The 23,794-nt window shown below is 46.6% G+C and overlaps 1 protein-coding gene across 16 annotated transcripts in view; it reads right to left on the bottom strand.

The window, feature by feature from the left end:
• GRAMD1B (GRAM domain containing 1B) overlaps positions 1-23,794 on the bottom strand; it is a 134,307-nt gene that overhangs the window by 7,388 nt on the left and 103,125 nt on the right. For 12 of the 16 annotated variants that reach the window (XR_012838781.1, XM_075774755.1, XM_075774757.1 and 9 more), the window contains 13 exons: positions 18,177-18,197; positions 9,781-9,865; positions 8,784-8,887; positions 8,531-8,626; positions 7,967-8,047; positions 5,725-5,840; positions 5,265-5,421; positions 4,381-4,570; positions 3,865-4,008; positions 3,203-3,321; positions 1,604-1,746; positions 827-930; positions 203-406 (listed from right to left, as the gene is read on the bottom strand). Coding sequence is in view for 12 of the 16 variants with exons in the window: in XM_075774755.1 (XP_075630870.1) it covers positions 203-406; positions 827-930; positions 1,604-1,746; positions 3,203-3,321; positions 3,865-4,008; positions 4,381-4,570; positions 5,265-5,421; positions 5,725-5,840; positions 7,967-8,047; positions 8,531-8,626; positions 8,784-8,887; positions 9,781-9,865; positions 18,177-18,197 (1,564 nt within the window). In the remaining 4 variants the exon portion in view is untranslated. Of the gene's footprint in view, positions 1-202; positions 407-826; positions 931-1,603; positions 1,747-3,202; positions 3,322-3,864; positions 4,009-4,380; positions 4,571-5,264; positions 5,422-5,724; positions 5,841-7,966; positions 8,048-8,530; positions 8,627-8,783; positions 8,888-9,780; positions 9,866-18,176; positions 18,198-23,794 lie in introns of those variants that run through there. The other 4 variants (XM_075774754.1, XR_012838782.1, XR_012838783.1 and 1 more) reach the window with 4 other exon arrangements.

Raw genomic sequence — 23,794 nt, 5'->3', positions numbered from 1 at the left:
GAAGTGCCATCCGATGGACAGCAAAAGGCAACCCCTTTCCCTCTACCCACCTCTCCATCTCACTCCCTCATCATCGTGCATCCTCCCTGCCCTGGAAAGCCCTGGTCCCTCTTCTCATTACCCCTCCGTGAGCAAAGCTCCGGTTTTTTCCAGAGGTACCCAGCTCTCCATCCCCGAGCGTGAGGGGTCTGCAGTTCCTCACCTGCCACATGCTTGATTCGATGTGCAACCTCCTCATCTGTGGGGGTGGTGACGGGACTCAGCACCTCCTCTAAGTGTGGCACCCGCAGATGGGCATGGGCCCGTTTCCTACGGCGCACGGTCGATTGCTTGCTCACTTTCTCTTTGGGGGATTGTCTGTGGACCTCAGCCAGGTACGTTCTCTCCGTTTTGGTCAGTTCACTCTCTGCAGAGACAGCAAGGGAAAGCATTTAATAAAAGCAGCACTGGCCTTGCAGCAATATAGACTTAAGCCCTCAAACGGCACAGCTGCTGGGCCGAAGAAGTTGGCAGGGTCTAAGAGGTCCATGCCAAGAGGACACACTACACATCCCTTACACCTTCTGCCAAACTGACCCCAGATTGCCCGCGCTCCTGCCAGAGAGCAGGATTTGATGACCTGATTAATTCCAGCACGTGCCGCCAACGCTGTGGGAATAACTTTGGCTGGCCCCTTTTATAAGCCGCCTCCGAGGTCTGATCCCCAGTAGGTTGGCAGCAGGGATCATGCTGTCATGCTGCCCGCTTGCAAGGAGGCATGCATAAACTATGGAGGGTGCTCCTGCTTGTGGGTCATTACCACAGCTCCAGTCACTGCCACTCTTACCCAAATGACGGAAATAATCTTCTAGGCCGCTCCAAAAATTCTTCTCAATGAAGGATTTCACCAGTCCCCAAGGCTGTTTCCTATAACGTAACTCTGTGGAAACCCTATGAGAAGAAAGGAAAATCATTCTCCCAGTTTTGCTTCCTGGAGGTGACGTTAATTCACGATCCTTTGTCAATGTAAATATGAGAAATAATCATGCACACTGTTATTTCTGGAATGGTCTCAGCCCTTTGTGTTTCTGGAGGAGAAGCATTGCATGAAACGTCCTTCCAAAGGCAGCGGGAGGAAGGCCTCTAGAGAGCCTCCCGCAAGAGGCCTCCCCCAGCCCTTCGGCCATGAGGCAGGCAGACATTTAGATTACTTATGGATGTCAAACACAAAAGCCTATAGCTTTGCCTGGTACCCAATTCCTCTGCCTGTCCCCCCAGGCATGTCTCAGGAGCACGGTCCCTGGAAGTATGTCCTGTTTTTATCACATGCAGTTGATCACGTGTGACAACTGGCCCTGCAAACCACTGCTTCCCAGAAGGGGGCAAGAAAAGTCTGTAAATCCTCTCCCTGACCCAGCTGTAACTCCTCTGCATCGGGTCTATTGTTTCCTAGGTGTCACCATAGTAGGCAGCTGCCCCTACGGTAACTCTTCGAGATAGGAATGTTCTGGCAACACGACAAAGAAGTAAGGCTAAGTTCTCCCCAACACACCAAACAGCACAACTCCCACCCAAAGGTGACTTTTGGTCGTCAGTAAAGCTCTTTATCCCACAAGAAGTGTACCTGAGTCGGCTTTTGTTTCTGGCAACACGAGTCAACGTGTAGCGGTTAATGGTGTAGAAATAATCATGGTAGGGGACGTCGTGAGTTAGCACCTCTGCATCTATGACATAGCACTCGCTTTCTTGGCTGGCTTTGTACATTGTCTGCATAAAAGACAGCATGCAAGGCAACTATTAGTCTGGTTAGAACACGGCTTTGATAGATCGGCACCTTCACTAGCACTTCACAAACACAGCTCTACCACAGATAGGAGACCGCACTCATGCCCAAGCCCCATCTCTGCAACCTTTCCGTGAACGGCTCACCTTTAAGGGAAGGCATATTCGAGGAAACCAAGTGTTTCACTCGGATGTTTCCCAAGGGCATATTTCAAAAGGGGCATTCAGTTCCAGCAGCTCAATCTCCAGCATTTTGTATCAGAAACGTAGTTAGGTACAGTGCCCCGTGAGGACCAGTTCTCTGGGACCTCTGCAAGTGTTACCTCGTCTCACTAAACTGATGTCTGGCTTGTCAGGGAGCAATGGGATCTAAAACCAGAGGTGGCCCTGCTTTGAGCAGAGGTCCTTTCTAGCATAGATTTTTCTGTGTTTCTAAACACCGTAACAGCATGTCATTACTTCTCTGATCTGCTTCCTTCTTTGCCCCAGAACAAACCTCACAAAGGGGACAGACAGTTAACTGCAGATCCACATGCAAAAGTTTAGCTTGCCTTACAGCCTATTTCCACTTACCTCTGCAGCGAGGACACGGCAAAGCGCACCTCGGTGGTTGACCCCAAACTCAGATAAAATAGGCCATGTCCTTGCTTGCCTGGAAGCGTACTGTTCCTTTGCCCATCACTTTGCTCTCCCCTTTTCTTTCTCTTCCCTGCACACAGCCTTTGCTTCTGAACAGCACGCTTCATCCCATCCTTACAAGGTACACCTTGCCACTGGGATTCTCCTCTCCAGGAAACGCAATGCTTAGGCACCCCATCTTTTCTTGGCTCCCTCTTAGGATTCCCTCAAGCTAACTCTCGGTATTTACTGAGTATTTAATCTCAGTATTTATTGGACACAGAAGGAGGCCTTTTCTCCCTCTCTAGCTGCAGGACCCACTAGAATACAGCTAGCCTGGCTCTTCCCAGTGCACTGTAGATGCTCCCATATTTTACCTTTTTAAACAGATCATCTAATTGTCCTCACTAGTAATAAAAAAGCCTGGACATCTCTCCGCAGAGCTGTGAGAAGGACTGGCCAGACAGTATCTGACTTTCTTGTGCCCTGCTCATGAATAACATCTGCTGGACTGACCGCAGCTCAAAAAATAGCAGTACGGGTGACACACACACAGTTGTTAGAATGTGCTGGCTTGTTTACAAACTCATCCGCTTTTTCTGGAAAATTGATGGTCTTTTCCTTACGATGCAATCCAGCGCGAGTTTAAGATTAGCTATTCACATTTGCAGTGATACCAGGTAGCAAGTTAATATGTGGAAAAACGTGTAAAGGAGAATGGATAGGGAGAATGAAAACATGCAAAGCAGCATGCCCAAGACAAGAAAATACGTCACAGAACTGTTTGTACAAAGCATTACACCCCAGCTCCCCTTTCACGTACCTGCGTCTCAGTGACAGTGGCAGTTTTGGGCGCCAGAGGGTTGGTGAGGGTAATGGTATACAAGATCACTCTGGTCTGATTGCCATTTTCTTCCTTCTTCCAGGGATGAAAGATAATATCTGAGAGGACAAAACAATATTCCATTCAAGTAATCGGAGAGGGATCTCGGGTCAGTTCCCTAGCAAAAGGCACAGCCGTACAACCATGCTCAGGACAGTATTTCCTTCCCTTTGGAGAGCCTGTCTGCACTAGAGCTCAACTGAGTGTGAAAGAAAGGTCTTCTGTACTAAACGTGAATACTTTCCCCTCTTTCAAGCGCAGGGTAAGGGGAGAGGCTGGGGACATATCTCCTTCAGCAAACGTACAGTTACAGGGAAAGGAGGACTACAGCATGCCAAGGGACACTCTCTTTGCGTCGTCAACTGCGCGGTCTGTGTCTGGTGCAGAGCTAGAAGAGCTTTTCCCTCACGCTGTTCGGCCTTGAACACAGAGATCAGGCCTTAGCTGATGTTAAAAAATAAGGGTCTGCAAGATCTGCTCAGAATAATCCCTCTATCATCAGGCAAAGTTACACCTCCAAGGCATGTGCCGCGACCTTCCTTCTGTACCTCGCGGGGAAAGCAGACTCCATCAGTGACTGGGCTTTGCCAGCAGCGGCTTACCAGAGAACCGTCGCTGTTCCATGAAGTCCCTCTGGAACTGGGAGTCCGTGAAAAGCAAGTCATACAGTTTGTCCACGCTGAAGTTGAACACTTCATTCACATACTGACGGCCGTTCAGATCCTCGTAAAAGGCCTGGACTTCTCCTGTGGGGAAACAGGCCCACAAGCCCCAGCCATGATCCTCCGTGCCAATATCAGAGGCTGTGCTTTCACAGTACCAGGACTTTCGGTTTTTACTTTGTGAAGAAGGAACCCAAAGGAGGTACTTCTAACCCTTTTCCGCCACTGATCCCGGGACAATAGTTGGAACGTCAGAAGGGGTAATTAACTACACAGATCACGTTGGGGACATCCTTCCGAATACCCCACGTGTTTGCCTTCTGCGGCCCAGGATGGGAATTCTTTGCATCTTCTGAACTCTTAGGGTCCAGAAAAGGAATTCAGTATTGGCCGCTCCAGTCCCAGGACAGGAGAAGGCTGAAAACACCACCGATGGAACAGCCCTTCCCCGCATACCTTCATCATGGGTCTCTGAAGAGTCACTGAGCTCAGTGGGAATGTCTTCGTTGTCATTGAAGTCTAGGGAAGGGGAGTTCACGGGGCCGATGATCTCTATCTTCTCTCCCATGATATTTGCAATGCCAAGGTCTTTTTCCACAGGACTCTCCGCCACGGCCTCCTCCTCTTCTGGTAGCGCTCCATCAAACTGCAGCAAGGAGACAGCATAATGAGGGCAAGATCAGCACCTGGAAACTGGGGGTCATCTCAAAGAACTTTACATCTGTGGGCCAATTTTCAAACCTTTGAGCATTTGGCCTCGGCACGTCTGGAAATTAAATAATATAGAGAGGAGGAAGATTACCATATGGTGTTTGTAAAACACATGGACATATTAGATCACCTCCTCTCAAAGAACCACGTGCCGTTCGAGCTTGGGACATACACAAGGCTTCTTGTTTGTTCAGACAAGCACACAAACAATACTGGTTTTGCTCCCCATCAAGCCCTATACAGCTAGGAAAATCTGAGGTTGTATCTAAACAACGTCCGTTCTGCTGTAATACTATGAGGGCACGCACTGTTTCCTAGGGAAGACCTGAAGGCAGAGAAGAAATTATAACCCTTTTATCTCCAACACTCCACTTCTTTTTATCTAAAAGTATAACAAGGAAAATGCCCTGGCTGCTGAGAGTCCCAGTTTACTGGCTTTTAGGACAGGCATGCTTTGCTCACTTTTTCTTGGCCAAATGCTCCCAGATATCACTGACTTGAGGACTGAGGTCAGCTGCAGTGGAAGAGGAGCTGCAGGGTAAACGGTTACCTCGTAGAAACATGGACTACCAGCTGGATCCCAGCGAAAAGGATTACCGCTCCCGCTGCAGCGGAGGAAGAACACTTACCGAGGCTGGCACTTCACTGCTTCCCGTAGATGTCAACGTGCTGGCAGTGACAGATTTCTTTGGCAGCTGAGGGCTAGCTTCTGGCTTGGCCTCCATGCTGCTTTTTGAGGAGCTGTCGTTGACTTCGTTCTCTTCCACAGGGATTTCTTCACAGTAGCTGAGACGCCACAGAGAACACAGGTTTTTATGTTTACCCCTCTCAGTACAGCTACAACTGGACACACAGAGCAAGTAAGAATACTTCTATGAAGTTTCCAGTCTAACCGGAAGCAGAAATGGCTCAGTGCAGGGAAGATCGAGCTTTTTAGACATTACACATTTAAGGACAAACCTCTGGCCAGAACCCAGAATCTCTCACCAGGGACAATCAGCAGTTTGAGGTATGCAATATATCAGGACTCCTGCTCTCCTGAGGCCATCTTTTCTTCATCACAGCCAGATTTTACTCCTCCTCACTCACCCCATTGTGTTGAAGTCATCATCAGGAGGCACGTAGTCTTCATCATCACTGGTCAGACCCAGCTCGTTCCCGTAACACTGGTGGACAAAGTGCCAGAGCTCCTTTGGACAGAGAGGCTAAAAGAGGAACATACATAAAAGAAAACAGCATGTATTTTCACCTGAGACTACGAAAATGGAATGAATTTTTGGAACTACCATTGTCAGGAATAATACATTCCTTGCCTTGAAAGGAGAAGTGAAAGATTCTGACACAGCCCCTGACGGGAGGCGAGAGCTTTCTGACAGGCTCACCTCTTCTGAATTCCAGTGATGCTACAAGGTGGATTGTGTGCTATGGCAGGCTGGCCCAGCTCCATGGCTCTAAGGGCTGTGGGCATATGAGTCCTTCCATTGTTAGGCCAAGCTGGCTCAGAGGTTGCTCCCATCAAGCAGTAAGAGGCCCTTTCACCAAGTAAGCCTTCTCCATCAGTCCAGGTTCTGCCCTAAAAATCTGACTTTGCTATTTTTCCACGCCACAGTCTCATGTAAGTTAAGACTATCAGAAAGCCAACATGAGGCTACACCCAGTAAATGAGATTTCCTGCTACTACAACACTGTGCAATGTAATAACGTAAGCAGTAACCCTGCATTTCCCTCCGCATGTTTTCCCCACCTCTTCTGCTGTGCCTCCATTTAATGCCTCCTACTACACCAAACCCCAATGCCTCATGAGGTTTTTCCCCTCCAAGTTTGTTTAATTTAAAGCTGCCTAAAGAATTACAGCTGCAGGGAAAACGATCTAAAACAGTGACAAAGAAAAACATTTCCTGTTGCCGTTTAAAATCAAAAAGAGTTTTTCTCACCAGATACTATTGTGCAAAGCTTGTATATACTTCCAGTTAAAAAAAGAAAATGAATTACCACAACCATTCACAAAAGCCCAGCTTTTTAGGGATGCAAGATCACTATATGACTGTGTTCTGAGGTCCTTAAGGAATGGGGCAAGAGAACTTGTAATTTAAATATGTGGTACAGGGATGAAAGGGGATGGGTTTTTACTCATGAGAAGTTTATGACCAATGACAAAGAATTCTTGGTAATGACGGAAAACGAATCTAGTGAACTTTTTCCAAGTTGCTGACTTGAACTTCTTCCCATGGTTACTGCATGGCACAAAGCAGGAAATTTTTTATTCTAGCTCCCAAAAGTAGCTATCAAAAGCATGGGAAAAAACCTCTAGTAAGAAGCTTTTATCCAAAAAACGTCTAACTCTGTTTCACCTTTTTCCCACGTGCCCTCTAATTCACATGTCTTATCAGGAAAAAAATAGGCATGGACCCTACACATTTGGAGAAAGAGCTCTTGAAGTGTTTCCTGCCTTTATCACTCCACATCTCAGTTCCCATTTGCTTTGACCTTGAAACCAAGGGCACTGAATTTTGTTAGGAACTTCAAAAGGCTGATCAAATTACAGCATATGGTAGCAACACAAGCTCCCCAATGCAAAGCGATCCTTTTGAATACTAAATGCTACTCCAATTTTCAGGACAAGGTATTCTGGGTGCTTGATTACTTAACCCTTCCAGTATGGTATGAACTCAAGCCAGAACATCTCGAAATGCTGGTAGCACTGTTACATCAGTTCATGAGTCTTACTCCTGCAGTGAGGCCAGAAATACTCAATGGACTGGGGAACAGATACTCGGATCAAATATAGGATATATGGGGCCTCTGGCATAGCAGGTGCACATCCCTGCTTTATTTTAAAATCCAACCCACTGAGCCCTTGCCCAGTGCACCCCGTACCCACCGTTGTTCCTGTTCGTTTTTGGGATGCCCTGAACACATGCTCCTTCTCTGTCCTACCTCGAACGCTACGCTTCTGAAGCACAGACTTACCAAGAGCTTTGCCTGTGCAGTGAGCTATTTCTGTCACATTTTGAACTGCTTTCGTCTGGGCTGTTTCACTTGAATTATGGACCTCAAAAAAAACCTCCTTCTTGAGATGCATGCTTCCACACCTCAGCAGAGGCAAAGTGGTATCTACTGTGTGTGCAAGACATGTCTGTACATAGAATTCCATGCAAAAAGAGAGAATTGCACCTGCATTTATGTACCTGCTTTGCCAAAAAACACGTGCTTACTGTCTCCCTATGTCTTTTTATGCGTACACGTTAGTCACGGGTATTATGTTTCTGTGTATATTCATCACCTCCCTTTCTTTCGTCCCACCCCAACACTGAGGAGCTGGTCTCTGTACCTTGTCAAGGAGAGCATTCTGCCAGAGTCTGAACATCATCATGTACGTCCTGTCTCGAGCCCCAAAGGAAGTAAAAAAGTGCTGAATGGGAAGAGATGGAGAGAAAAATCAGTTCAGAAAAGGCCCAAAAAAAGGGAAGAAGACGACACAAGCCTGTTTGGGTCGCTTTCCAACTACAGTTCCCAGAAGGACTGAGCAAGCCACACAGCGTAGCTGCTCAGTTCTTGGGCATGGACTGAAGCTCACGGAAGCCTCACAGAGAGGCTGAGCGCCTCTCACCCAAGGGAGCAAGTCTGAGCACAGAAACAGTTCCGTCAGAGATGTGCTACTATCCACCCCAGACTTTCTACCTGGCCCCACACCCCACATACGAGCTACATGTGTTCCAGACTCAGCTCAAGCCCACGGTCCACAGAAGCTCTGCATCCTTTTCCCTTGGTGCTTCCTCCCAGGCCCCAGGGAGCATAAGCAATCAGTTTGGAAAAACCCCGCAACACGCTTATATTCCCCTGCCCCTGAGAGCCACAAGGGGTGGCCCCAGAGGTGGAGGCTTCAAGGATGTACCTTTTCAGTGTCAGTGCAAACTTGGATGGCATTAGGAATGAGCCGTGCTGTTTTTTCCTTGGTCATCGAGCAGATATCCTTCAAGCGAACTGTCAGCTACAGTCAGAGCCATGCAGAAAGGGGAAGGCAGAAAAAGAACACAGGTAAAGAGAGACATTGATGAGAAAGACAACAAAAAAAGTGCTTTTAAGGCAATGTCAGCAAATATGCTGACATAAAACACATGCTGAATGCCACAGTCTGACAGCCTTACCAGTGTCTCCCAACGGAAGATGTTGCTGTAAAAGCAGATCCAGTTTTCAGAGAGGTAGAGGCGGCCCTGCAGGAGAATGTCTCTTTGTAGCGCACATGAGTAATCTGTGGGTGGACAACAGATGATAATTTAGGAGCACCAAAACCAGAAGACAGGACAGCCTAAAGGTAAGAATAAGCAGCAGCATCAAGAGAAGCAGCTACTTGACACAATTCTGCAGAAAGTCAAAGGCAGAGCTAGAAGGAACTGAGCCACGGCTGCTGCTCTGTCCACTAGGTTACGATTCCTCCCAAGGCCACGTCACAGACAATCTCTCTTACTGCCTGATGATCTTCCCTTATTAGCTGGTCATTCTGTACCATCCTATGTACTATTTCCAGATTTTAATCTGTATTTCCTTTTCGCCTTCTAGTGCCGTTGTGATCGCCCAGTTTAAACATCCCAAACAATTTCTGTTCCTCTGCTAGGATGTGCATCGTTCAACAGTATGAGCCATGCTGTGAGATCACCAGTTACATAAGCTAAAAGAACAGATGCAATGCACTAGGCAGTCACTAATCAGCTGCAAGGCCAAAGCCTAAATTGATATGGGAAGGGCAGTCATGTGTGAGTAGGGAGCACCGGGGATGTTAGCAAAAAGGGAAGCTCAGTGGTATGCATGTTGAGACGTGCAGCCCTGACCAAACGAGGAAAGAGCTCAAACACTAACACACTGTCAAGTTTGGGGGAGCACTGTGGAGGAAAGCACGCTCCTCAAATCATGAGGGAACGGAGCCGTGGCCAATACAATCAGTGTTGATCTCCCTGAAGCAAAACAAATGAAACTCATTAGAAATGGTGAGAAGGAGTTCCGTCTGTGCACAAGAAAGACACAATGGGCTTGTTCCTGGTGGCAATCTCTTTGAAGAAGAAAAAAAGCTGTGTGCACTTGTGCTGGATTTCCTCCCCAAACCGGGGGCCAGCACGACAGAGCGCTGCATCAAGGGGCTGACCTTACCTACGATGAGGCGCTCCGTGTCAGGAAGCTGTTTGAAGAGTTTCCTGAAGTCTTCATTCCGTTGTTTGTATGTGGGACTCAACACCTGCAAATAACAGAGTGCCTGTTAAAGAGAGGGGCAGGCATGAGTACAGAGAAACGGAGTGGGAAAACAGGAACACCTTGGTAAGGAGAAGGGGGATCAGATGCACTTACAAAGCATGAGGCTAGGAGGCTCCCATCACAGCAGACACACAGATGGGAGGATTTGGGATTTAGTGCATTAAGTGAGAAGAAGAGGAGAACCTGACTTGGAAGAGCAAGTACAGAGTAGAAGGGCTATACCCATACGTGCTAGGTAGCAAAATGGAATTGCATGGAAGCTGTGGCTGCAGGAGAAATCTCTTTTCCTGCAATCCGAGGCTGTACCAGGTATGACACGTGCCCTGTTTGCAATGCATCAGTTAGCCGCCAGTCCCCAGCTCTCCCAGTAAGAGCGCAGCAATGCCAGAAAACAGGTCCTTTAGCACATCTGCAGCCCCACCAGAGGAACTTGAACGATCACTGTCATCAAGAGCTCAGGAATAATGCAGTCATCCCTGTTCCTCTCCCCATCAAGTGCTCCACCTGGCAGTCAGCAAACACACAACTACCCACTGGTATAGCGAGGACACTTTTGTGGGGTTCAGAAGAGGCTCTCGCAGGGACTCAGCCATGTTTTGCGCTTATTCTGAAGACGCTCGGCCTCATGGAAGGCCTCAGAGAAAATGGTGCTGTTGGCTGGAGGGAGACCAGGAGCTGGCTTCCCTCTGGTGTTTACTAAACTATAACATGACTCCGTCCACGTTAGACCACCTCCTACACTCCATGCCGACAGCTGCTCATAATAGCCAGAACATCTTTTGAAGGCAGAGTTGACCGAAATAGAGGCAGGCGCAAATTCAGGAGGCCCGTATCTCCCATCTAACCTATCATGTTCTTTCTCCCACAAATGTAGGGAAGACCTGGGATACAACCTCTTCCCTCCCTGTCTCCATTTCCTCTCAATAACCCTCTCCTATCTCTTCCAGGTGCACAATACAAATGTCCCAAAGCAGAAAGGTGGGCATACCTCAGAGCTTCCCAGCAAGGACCCCAAAAATCAAAGTGATTATAGACGGTAGCTTCTGTTTGAGAAGCGGTGGTGGTGGGGTTGCAGGGGTGGGAGGAATATGAGGGTTATTTACCATTAGCCTTACAAAATTGTCAAATGCTGTCAAATCAAAGAAGGAAACAAAGACAACTCCCTGCCCCCCAAAAGCATTCCTTCTTCCTCACACCAATTCAATGAACTAGAAACAATATTTTTTAACATCAAGTCAGCACTTGAGATGTTTGCTGCAGTCCTGTGGACCCAAAGGAAAGTATGTTACTTCTGAATAAAATCTGCTAACCAGCAGATGACAGAAGTATGAATTTTACTTACCAAACTTCTAACCTGAACATCTGGAAAAGATCTTGGTCAGAGATGGGCTCCAGCAAGAGCCCAAGCCCAAGATTTCCTGGGTCAAGCAGACAGGATGGGAAAGGAAGGGGGGGACAGAGACTATAAACAGCTCTGAGCTTTGTGTTCAGTGCATTACAGCAACCCAATTTAGTAGTACAGTCTCCATGTGGAGGAGCACTCCCCTCCCTTCCCCGCAGTAAGGGATGTTCTGAGCTGTCTAAAACATGTAATACCACAGACGCTTCTCCTTAGCACCAGAACTTCTGTTAGAGCGGCAAACAGTTCCGTTTAGAGACACTCACAGCTGGAATTTCATCTGATCCACGGCTGACACTTTCTTGCGATAAGTCAACAAGCCCCTCCAGGTCCCACAGCAGACACGGCAGTTCTTCATCCAGCATAAGATCCCAGAGAGCCCCGCACTCCAGCAAGGAATCCATAGCGTTCCCTCAGCGCTTGCACAGCTCCCCGTGTTCTCAGTCAAACTCTGCTTTTCCTGTTCCTGCTGTCACCGCTTCTTGTTTAGATTCAAAGTCGAAAAAGATACAGCAGCTTGGCAGGAGTTTACGTGCCTTCCCCTACTTTCCTGCTCACATTCAGGTCGTCTGCCCTAGCGGCCTCTGTAGATCCGAGAGAGGATTTGCCCTCCAGAGGACTTTGAAAAAGCGGCTCATTAGTGTAAGCGTGCTGGGTGGGCAACCTTTGTGCTCTTCTGCTTAGTCTCACCAGTTTCTTGCTGTGGGCATCCCTTAAAGAAGCACTGCAGAAGTGCCGACAGCCCAAGCAGTCCCAGGCAGGTCTGTGCAAGGCATCTGCAACTCCTGACTGAGGCCCGATGCTCAGGACTGCCAGAGCTAGCAACTGAAATAGCTCTGACCACCAGGACCACACCGCACCAGCTGTAATTCACAGATCTGGCTGCAGTTTCCAGGACTGAACAGGGCAGTAAACAGCTCAGAGACTTCAGCTGCTTTTTTTTCCCCTTTTGAAACCAGAAAAGCAGTTACTCCTATTCCTTCAGCGCCTGCCTCGCTCTCCCCTCTCGTCCCGCTGTGCTCTGAAAGGCAGCTACAGCCTTTGTTAAGGTTTCTCATGGAAGGAGCGGGTGGAGAAGATACCAAAATGACTCGCACATGCTTTAAGTGACTGTAGCAGGGTAATTCTGTCGGCCAATGCCCTGCAGTAACCCAGGCTCAGCCCTGCCTCCCAGCAGATGTTTCCTGTAATGGAAAGTTGTTGGACACAGTGTGTTGGGGGAGGCGGGAGGGGAGTAAGGAGAGACGGGTCTAAAGAACCTAGCTACCAGAAATCAGCCATGGGAGACCCACAGAGCTCGAAATCTTAAGGGCTCCGCTACTCCTATATGTATCTCTGAGCCCCCTCCCCAAAAAGCATGTGTCTTTCTAGGTTTCATTCATTAGTCAGGTCACTTTGGAAATGAAGGGCAACGGCTTCCTTCAGGCTCCAGCAAATGAACTCCCTGCAGGTGCCAGGAAGATTGCTTGGCACGCTGGAACTCCCTGTATCTCTCTGCCCTTAGTCCCCAGCCTCTCCATCTCTTTGCTCAAGTGTGGAAACACACACGTTAACACACCACAACGCCAGCGCTGCTCGGCCACGATGCTGGGTCTGTGGAAACAAGTATACTGATGTAAAGTCCTCATTCTCCCTAAGAAACCGGGCACACAGATCTCAAAAAAACAAACCCAAAAAAACCCCAACCAAGCGACCAAGCAAGCCTCCGCAAAGCCACGGTTTCATTCCAGGGCCAGTGACTGCAGTTTGGTCACTCACGTCTGCTCAGACACACCACAAAAGCATTGCTGGTGCTAGACAGCACCCAGGTCTCTCCGTTCAGCCCTGTTAGAAGGAAGCAGTACATCCATCTGCCACCCCAAGATGAGGGGAGACTAAACAAAATTTCTGTAGCCTGGAAAGGACAAAGAATTAGAATTACAGACATCTGTGAGGTACCTACATTGCTTTACTGAATGGCCCTCTTTGCTGGAAACTGCTTGTGGGATTTCTTCAAAAAAAAAAAAACAAAAAAAAAAACCCAACCCAAAACCCAGAGGATGCTTCTGTCTACACAGCCACCCACCCCCCTTTGCAGAGATGAATGGCACAAGTCATCGGAAGAGCTAACCTGGAGGTGGGGACAGCAAACATTAACTCTACTGCAAACAGAGAGAGACGGGACAGGATGGCACTGTGAAGGGTGGAGAGAAGAGGTTCGGTGGGGGAAATAGGGAGAAAGGGGTGACTCCCCATGGTACCATCTCCCCGTTAATACACAAACAGATCCTCTGACTGGAAATTTACTGTTGCTGGGGCATGGGACAGGACAGGGAAGTCTGATAACATAAGAACTGAGAAAGGTATAGCCTTGTACAGCACATGTGACAGAAAAAAGGTGAGGAGGAGAGATGGCAAGAGGCAGAGAGAAAAGGGGGAAGGAAAACCTTATCCGATTTGCATGATTGATGGATTTGTCCTTAACTCTTTAGGGAAGATTTACACTGCTTCTGGACAGAACAGGGAAACTACTGGAAAAAAACAGAATACATTCTCTGCTTGTGTGGGAGAGTTTAGACCCCACTGACAGCAGGCCTGCTATGCTGATTAATGCCAGCTAAGAAACTGGCCACCTGTCCCACAGCGTTTCTTCTAAACCCGGTCTTGGTGTCTCAGGTTTTTTTTCCTCTCCCCCCCCCTGCCCCTTTTAAAAGTGAATGAACAGCAGAGGAAGAAGCTTCAAAGTAATCACTGGCCATTTGAGGTGGAAAGTGGATTTGAATTCATCATCACATGAGCTTGCACCAAAAGCTCACTTCTAATTTCATGCCTCTACACCATACTAACTGTGTCAGGTAATCCATACTCCTGAAATCATGGAAAATCCAAAGGGAATTGCCTATGAAAAAAACCTGAAAGACATTGCTCCAGAAATAGTTTGACAAAATGGTTACTGGAACTTAAAAGATGATTGCACTCACTCACAGAGAAAAAGGCTGTTTGTTCAGCACCTTGCTAACTCACCATCAGGCCTGGATTTTTGCAATAAACCCCGTTTACGTGACTGCTGTTACCGAGGCAGACTCAGGCTGCCATCCATTGGAAAGTTGTTTCTGATGTTTTCCCTAAAATGATGCATAATCTCTCTCTCTTTGTCTTTATAGGGAACACTTTACTCTTTCCATCAGATGAGTTTCCCCTCCACTCTGCTATCTATGAGGTGTCCAAAAGAGTACTGAAAAAAGAAAAAGAAAAAAAAAAAAAAAAAAAAAAGACAGCACACTGAGACCAGCACAGGCTGATTTATTACAGTGTTCAGTCTTGTGCTCACTTGATATCCTTAAGTTGCAAGCGCTGCTCAAAGGTCTCCACAAAGAAAGGTCCTTCGCGCCTCCTAACTCCTAGTGCTTTTGCCACAGTTTTCCCAAAGGAAAACCTAGGGCGCTCTCCTATACGTGGCTCCCTACTTGCATTTGACTGGGTTTATTTTTGAGACTTTCACCTCTTTCAAGTCAGGCTGAAAGTTGCCCTGTGTGCACAGCATTTGTTTGCAGCGCTGCAGGTGCAGGGCTCCTGTCCCACTCTGTGCAATCCTCTGTGCAGACTTTGCTCTCCCAAAGACAAGTGGGTAGAATTGTGCTTCTGTTGATCTTTTCAGACTTACTAGGACAACAAACATTTCTAGTAGTATTTAAGAACATCTGAAAGAGACAATTAATGTCTTTTCACTGTATTTTCCCCCCCCCCACTAACCAGTCTGGGGCTATCCTGCACATAGGTGGAAAGGCAGTGGTTCAGGTCAGTTTTAGGGAGAAGCTTTAAGAAGAAAAAAAAAAATCAAGTATAGTTGCAAAAGAGAAGGCAGGTGAAAGGAGTGTGCGTAGATAAACAGATAGGAAAACAGAGTACAGAGCAGGACAGACCTTGGGATCTACATAGTAAACTGAAAACCTCGTGGACAGATATAAATCTCACCTCTTTCCTGGTGTCAACTGTATTTGCTCTAACTTTTCAAGATCATCTTACTCTCTTTTCCAGGAGTATGCCCTGCAGATTCCCCCGATGCCTGCTGTCTACCAGCACAGGGACTACAGCAGGCAATTTACAGAAGCAAGCCTTGCTATAGAGTGGCAGCTAGAAATGCTGCGGCGTATCGGAGGCATAAAGCCTAATTTAGGGGCAGTTAGGGAAGTAGAAAGATCAACAGTCCAACTGAGAGAGAAGTAGGCAGAAAAAACCAGGACAGTCTTGCTAGGCTCAGTACCTCAACTGTACACTGACTTCCAGACAGAAAAACTGAGAGCTCCTCAGGAAACGGGGCCCTTCACCCAAAGCCCAGAGAGAAGAAGAACAAAGGAGATAGCTTTTACCCTTGGCAGTAAAATATCTCCAGTTTGTCTCTAATTTTAATGACATCTGCTGGATGACAAATTCCTTCTACCAACATGTGAAGTTCCTGCCACCCCCACAGCCAGTGTGACCTCGTCCATGTCATCAGGGATGCGAAACACAAATTTCCCACCTCTCTAAGCACATCAGGTCTACAGAGTAAGTCACATCTCTGTTTCAGTAAACAAAATTACAGAGAACATTTGTTTTTAAAATAATACATCAATTAACAAAAATTCAACATGCAGACACACAAGTCCACAGCAGATACACACAAACTGTATCCTGATGGCTAAGCATAGACGGGTGGGACCTAAACCACAGCTGACCCAACAAACTGAGTTTTACTCCATAAGAATAAAGTTCTTCCAAACCAGAGCCTCCATATGTCTGCAGTTCCTCACTAAAGGCATGAGAAACACCTCAGGGACTTTTCCTTTCGGCGGCTAGTGAACTCAGCCAGCCCAGTGATGGTCCGCTCTTCCACCATGGGGACGTGAACACAAAGCCAACTCCGTACGGTTGAGCATATTTATTCTCAAACTGGTGTTCTTTTCTAAATCTCACAGTGCACCTCAATCAGTTTGTATTTGTCCTCTGGAAAGCAAAGCAGACAAAGCACACCAAGACCAAGAAAGGGCAGGTCTGCCAAACCAATCCGTGACCTTGGTTCACCTCTTTTCTCCCACTTCTCAATCTGGTAGGGATGTCAATCCCAAAAAGGACTGGTAGGATCAGAAGGAGAACACACAAGGTGACACAAGCTGGTAGGATCTTAAGGAAAAAGTAGAGAAAAAGGAATCCAGGAGAGGGAAAAGGAAGTGTTCCAACTGGCAAAGAGAGATACAGTGCTACAAGGACAAAAAGACCAGTTAAAAGCAGCAAAAAATGAAGTCGTCTTAGAAAACTGGCATTCTGACCACCCCATTCTCTGGCGATCTTTGAGGACCACGCATTCTTTGAGGCAAGGACTATATTTGTGGTTTGTTTGTACAGGGTCTGGCACCTGGGGCTGCTGAACAGGCACAAAGAGCAACGTGGAGAGCGTTTGCTCTGAGCATAGCAAAGTTTACATTAAATGAAAGTGGAAGAAAGTTGACTAAAGGAAATTGTAAGCCTGCATGAAGGGGTAGCCTCCACAGATTCATTTCTAGAGCTGCTCTCAGGAAAGGAATAGAAGAATCAGGGTGGTCCAAACGCCAGAAAAATCCTGCCTGGAACGAGTTGGCAAGGAGCTGCATTAGCAAAACTTTAATGGTAATAATGCTGCCGAGTAGGATTGAACGCCTTCCTGGAGTTTGCCGCCCATTCGTATTTCCACACTGCTGCTTTTATCTGGCCAGAATGTCTCTACTAACCAGAACATGGATGGGGATTTTTTTGTTTTCTAAAAGAAAATAATTGGGGGGAAAACCACAAAAAATGCAGCCAGTGCTTACTCTCCGGATGTACTGTCTCTCATGCTGAAAATATATGGAGGAAAAACAAGAGAACAGAAAGATAAGATAGAGAGGACATGAAAACACAAGAGACCCACAGAAGCAGACCACGGCAAAGCATCATGCAGCAGGGTATGGATCTCAGCAGCTACAGTCAGAAGCAGCCCTTGCATAAGAGCCAACGTCACCTTTAGCCATGGCCACAGATTCACGTTTTTTGCAGCAGCGTGGTGAGGCTGTGCGTCTGCCCAAACTGCCTCGCTCCACGTTCCTTCATCTGCCTCTTCTCCACCAGTTTGGCCTACCATGGTTTATACTTCATTCTTAATGCCATTGCCTCTAAGCTTCTCTGTTCTTCTGAGATCATGTCTTTTCCCGTCCTTGCAACTATCCTGGTGCTGATTATATACAGCAAGTAACTAAGTCTGCCTCTCGTGCCTCTGTCAAATCTGACCACATTGCATCAGCCAAAAATCACTGGTTCTAATGTCTTAGCCTGCGGGAAGGGAGGAACTGTTGCTGAACATGGAATGGCTGCTGCATTTGCCTACAAAATGACAGTACTGCCGGTATCTACTTTAGAACGCTCAAGGGGTGGGGGTTCGACTGCATAAAGGTCACACCGATTGCGGAAATTTGCACGCCACCAGCTTTGTACCAAACCCACTGCCACTCGTGCTTGCAGAATGACAATACGGTCAAGGCAGAAGCAAAAGATGGTTTGTGTTTCTGTGAGGTCAATAGCAAATAATTCCTCTCTCGCCCCACCCTGACAGATGCAAAGGGTTTGCACGGTGGCAGCTCTGTTTGTCACCACATCAAAACCAACTCTGCTGAGAAACCGGAAGGTACAGGACGTGGAGATCACCAGAAGAGTGGCTGAAAAGACAAAGCTTTTGCTCTCTATCTCTGGCATCCTCTCCCTCAGGATGTCAGTCCTACTTTGCCAGCTCTGAGCCATTTCCATCTCCTCTTTTTGGAAATGGTCAGCATGCCCCAGTGCCACTGCAGAGCCCCTTTGCACCTTCCCCCCCACCCCGGTACCCAGCCCGTATTCACCCAGGGACAAGAGAAACTGGAGTACTTACATTATACCAACTCTGGCTTTTCTGTAAGGACAAAATAAAAGAGAAGCATTAGTTAGCACAGAGATCTTAGGATCCAAAAGAAAGATGGACAGAGAAACTAGGTCCAATCTGGTTTGTATAATTAGTAAAGTGAAAGTGGGATTAAACAGAAGATTTCAATGGATTTCACAGTGTGGTCTAACAGTTATTTCCAGTTACAGGAACAAAGAACAAATCCAGAAGCATGAGTCCATAATAGGAAACAATTCAGGCTAACGTGTGCATGTCCACATGCACGCACACAGACATAAACTCACGCGCGCGTGCCGTCATCAGTTTTGCAGAACAGCAGCGCCCACTAGCAACAGAGGAGCTGACCACAGTCATTGCCAGGCATTTCTTTTAGAGGCTTCATCCTGCCACGTCTGCCGGCTAGCTTGCAAAAATCACATTGCGTCCAACGGACCCTGTGCAAATTAGCCCTCGAAGAACTACCGGGAAGCAGGGACACAATTTTAATCACAAAAGCCACCAGGCAAAACTTTCAATAGTATTTTAAATTTTAAAAGGGAGACACATACAGAGCCAGGAAAACTGCTGAAGAAAATCACTAGAAAAGCTAAGCAAAAAAAGAAAGGCTGGGGGTTTTTTTCAGAATTTCAGTGCACAGTGTTTTGCAGCATGTGATTTTTTTTGTCCTTTATGGCATTTCAGATGGTCTGAGAGCACAGGCTACATGTCACACTGGAGCGTATGAAAAAGCCGGCTCAACTTGGAAAGTCATGCTTGGTAATTCTCAGCTGGAGGTGAGATTTATCTGCATAGAGAGAGGAAGAAATAAGCTTCACACACCAGTCAGGCTGGCTTTCCAATGTCAGGACTCCGAGCAGAACTGACAGAGAGTATAGGCATCCCCCATTTTAGGGTGGATTTACCTCCGGGCAATGAAGCTTGGGGGCACTGTAGCCTTTCACCACTGACGGTGGTCAGCTACAGGGCATATTGCCAGGCACGGTGTGTGTCAGCAGCCACGCAGCTGTGCCCGTCCCCCTCTCCCAACCAGCAATGGCATGTCTACATTACGCTTGGGGGAGCTGAGTCTAGTAGGCAAGGACAGAAGCAATATTTCACTGCATTTTTTTCTTTGAAGACATCTTGCTTCTGACCTTGGACTGGGAGTATTTTTCACAGTGTTATACCCAGTCTGGAATATGAAGGAAAACATACTGTTCTCCGACTTGTAACAGAGCCTGTGGAAGTTTTTTCACTCGGAGAGTTAAGTTCATATTCACAGAAACGCACAAACTACCTGCACTGGGATAGCCCACAACAGGACCAATGACGTACAGGATGTTTACCATAGGAAAGTAAGCACAAAATGTTAATGAGATCAGATTGGACCAGAGATTTCTACGAAGACATGGAGTTGCTTACACCGTTCTTTCCCTACACCTCCCTGCTTTCGGTTTCCTATGCTCCATATATGCCACTCCAGTAGACCAACTTTACTGGCATATGGATCTCATTCAGGGAGCCAACATTTCTGAAGGATCCCTTGCAACCCTGGGCATTTCTGCCAGTTTCACTGCACTGGTCTCTTAATGAAAAACCCCACAGTAATATAGTATATGCCACAGGCCAAAATACAAAAGTTTGCCATTAAAAAGAGGAATATCCCTAAGGCCTTTCCCCAAATCCTAGGAAAGGATATGAACTGAAGAACTAAATATATAGTATGGCTCATCAACTAACCAGAGGAATTTCCTCTTACTTCCTACACTTTTCCATACTTGGCCATATCCTCCATTCATAAAGGATCTGGTTGAAGTCATCCTTCTCTGCAAGTAGGACACAAAAAAAGGCCTTATGCAATTCAGCCTGTGCTTTAAAAAAAAAAAAAAAAAAATCGAGGTAATTAATCCATGTACACACCACCTTGTCCTCAGCAGCACAGGGTCTACGATGGAGTGATTTTCCTGCAGATTTGTTTTGCCATGTGTCTGCCTTAATGAGCAAAAGGCATAACTCAGAAATTTCTGGGGGAAAAAAACCATAATGAAACTCCAGCCGGCACAGAGAAAACAGAGACATTGCTGTCACTGCGTCTTCTAAATCAGAATGCAGACGTTGTGGTGTCGGCACACTGCAACAGGATTTCATTCCCCTCTGCTGCATTAATTGCAGAAACTCTTTTTTTCTCCCCTCACGCTTGAATTTCCCCAAACCGCAGCTCCTCTGTAAAGGAGCTCTGCAGCTCCTCCTTTCCTAGACTCTTCCACACAATTATACGGACATCCAAGCATCATCTTTTGCCTCCACCAAGTGTTCTTAACATGAGGAGATTCCTTCCCCCTCACCCCTATGTCCTGCAGGTAAAATGGACTACAGGAAGTCCAAAGAGAAGGGAGACTATCTGAGTCCTTAAATCTACCTTCAATTTTATTTAACTTTTTTTTTTTTTTAACTTACTGAGAGTCAGAATACAGGGGGATGTGAACTGTGAAAATCAAGAGACAGCATAATGGAGGGGGGAAAGAAAGAAAAAGGAAAAACATATTCTTACTTTGAGCAGGTTAAGTCTGTCATACTGGAAAAAGAAACCATAAGCATTAGAACTGAAAAGAGAAAATAAGTAAGTAACAGAGGAATGGAGTTGGACACAGAAGTGGAAAAGATGTCACTAATTTGCAGAGATGCTATACTAGCAGATACCAGAGTTCGTAGCTATATAGTGGCTATAACCACGAAGAACTTAGCAGAAATTGAGGAAGGCAAAAAATGGTGTATTTTCTCTGAGCCTTTAATTAATATAGTGTTTCCCTCTAAATCTTCAGGGGTTAATGATCTCATACTTGCATATACTGCTATGGAAGATTACAGCTTTACAGTGCAGATGGGAAGTAGCGGATCACGCATATGGAGTCCAGCCTGCTAACTTGATGCCAACAGAGTTTTCCACCTTTTAGCACTACTGGGAGCAAGATCACAACTCACTCCTATACACTGCTGCTCCCAGGGGAACCAAAACCTTCTGCCAAGTGAATGACATGCCATAGAACTCTACAAGTATCCCTAAGTCCATTTTACAACTGGGGAAACAGAAGCACAGAACCAGGGTGAGGGCAGAGCTCGGAACAGATACCAGAGCCTGTTCTCCTGACCTATGTACTTCCAAAATCTGTGCTAGTCACCTGGCTTCTAAATGTCCATGGCCAAATAACTCAAAGAAATTGATGACATTTATTCCCAAATCCCTCACCCCAGTCCAAAATGACCAGAATTTCATGACCTACTACCTAAAGGGGGATCATATAACCAAATGGGAGAGGTATATGAGAAGACACAGCCAAACTCTTCTCATAATCACGCACTGAAAGGTCAAGGTGCAACAGTCATAAGCTGCAGTAAGGGAAATTCTATTCAGATAGAAGGAAAAAGCCTGTTCACAACAAGAGTAGTTAAGCACTGGAGCAGGGGCCCGGCAAGGCTGTGGGATCTCCAGTCTTGGAGGTTTGCAAAATGCAGCTGGCCAAGACTGTAGACCAACCTGATCTAACCACATCAGCCCTGCCTGGAGCAGGGGCTTGGACTAGAGACATTCTAAGATCCCTTCTGACCTAAAGTGTTCTACATCAAAATTCATGTTTTCCCCTAACCTGATGTTTATCCTCAGCATTCATTATTAGCTATAGATAGTAGGAAGAATCTGAAGGATTTGCAATGGAGACAAAATCACTTTTATCCTTGGGCAAGAGCAAAAGAGGTAAAAATATGTGTTTCATTGTTGGCTGCTAGCAAAAAGGGGCAGGGGTGGGGTGGGTGTCTGAGTTCAGAAAGCTGTTCCAGAAGCAGCAGTGTTTGCCAGTAAAAGCCTATAGCTGACACAGGCCTATAGGTGGTTTAGTCCATGCCACACTGATGGACAGCACAGAAAAGCAAGCTCCAGAAAAGATTTCCTACAGATGTAATCCAGTGCTTAAATCTCCTGGTGAACTACTCCCTCTGATGGCAGCACTGCAGCACGACAATTAACGCTACAGACAAAAGAGGGCAAGGGACTTCAAGCAGATCTGTCAGCAATTGTATAAACACAGCATCAAACTCATGGGCTCAAGCTGTTTCATTTCATTATCGAGACAGGTTGGAAAATCAGACCGTTCTTCTTGCAGAAGGCGGGCGGGGAGAGGAGAAGAGATTGAGAAAGGAAATTTTAAAATCTTTGTCCTTACGTTCTTTGTTCCTACCTTCTCACTGTCTTGAAAAGATACCATCGTCACCTCTGTGAGGAGAATCAGGGGGCTTATTACGCCTGAGAGTCCTCACTTGTACCAAAGAAAGCCTTCTCGTGGAGCACAGAAAAGAGGTTTAGCCTTCACACGGCTTTAGGCTCACCCTGAACACAGAGCATGGGTGAGCAGCGCAGGAGGCTCTGACACAGGCTGGTGGAGGTCATACCGGAGATCCCCTTCCCTCTGTCCATCAGCTTCCTTGCACTGAACTCAGTTCCCTCTTGTTTCTCTAATTGTCTTAAAGTTGTTGGGTTTTTTTTCTCTCAGAAAAGCAAGGAGCTGGCTGCAAGCACATCGCAGTACCACTACACATAGATTTTACGCATAACATCGCTCTCTCCCGATGTTCTTCCCACCAGTCCCTCTCCTAACAAACTTCTCCACGGCTCAGGCAAAGCACCTCCAGCCCACCATAGCCTAGCCATGACGTGTCCTGACCCACACGCCTCTACTCACCAGCAATCTTTTCAGTACTCTCTGCTACTCCAGACCTGCATTTTCCATAGAACTTCTTTCACACCTCACCTGAGACATTAGTCCCACAGTCCTCATTTGTAGTTATCCAAGCTACAGTTACCAAGCAAAAGGCAATCTGTCTAAAAAAAGACATAAAGAAGCTTCTAATAGACACCAGCAATCATGCAAGGTCAGGCTAGTTACAAGAGGCATTACGACCAAGGAAAAACAGTAAGCCAGCACTGTAGACTTCACTGCTGTCTGAGAACTTGCCTAGAATTAAATCTAAGCCATCAACTGGGGAAAGACCAAGGCATTGATTTCGTGGATTATTAAGCCATCCAAGTCATTCTGGTTTTATTTGTATACATGTGGAAATGCCACCAGCCTCCCACTTCAACCAATCAGCATCCCATCTGCGTTTCTGATTTTTACACTCTTCTGAGGGTAGCATAGAGATGTGAGATCCAATCTCAAATGAGCTTATCTCCAATCCAAGCACCCACAGAGGGATCTTCTACTTATTACCTTTCAGAGCGAGCCCATGAATTCTCACAATTCATTTGGGACAGGTCTGTTCTAACAGGTTTAAGCTGGGTTCATTTGAAATCACTGATCTTTAATATTTACATCACACAGGAAAGCGTGCAAGGGCAGTAAGCTGAGATCCACTGGCCAGAAAGCTATTATTCATCATAAAAAGCAGGCAAGAAGTTACAGAGATCAACTCTTGTTTCTGAAAGGCATAAAGTAAAAAGAGAGGAAAGAGAAGGGATTATGGTACTGTTTAGCCTAGCAAAGCCAGCAGATTTCTCCCTGGCAAAGACAGCAGCTCATTTCAAGGGAGAGGGAAAACAAACCTTAAAACAAAGGCTAAAATTAGTGGGAAGTAAT

Source organism: Balearica regulorum, chromosome 23 (genome assembly GCF_011004875.1).
Source record: "Balearica regulorum gibbericeps isolate bBalReg1 chromosome 23, bBalReg1.pri, whole genome shotgun sequence".
Lineage (NCBI taxonomy): Eukaryota > Metazoa > Chordata > Aves > Gruiformes > Gruidae > Balearica > Balearica regulorum.
Note: the sequence above shows the minus strand (reverse complement) of the source record. Positions and strands in the feature narration are given on the sequence as shown.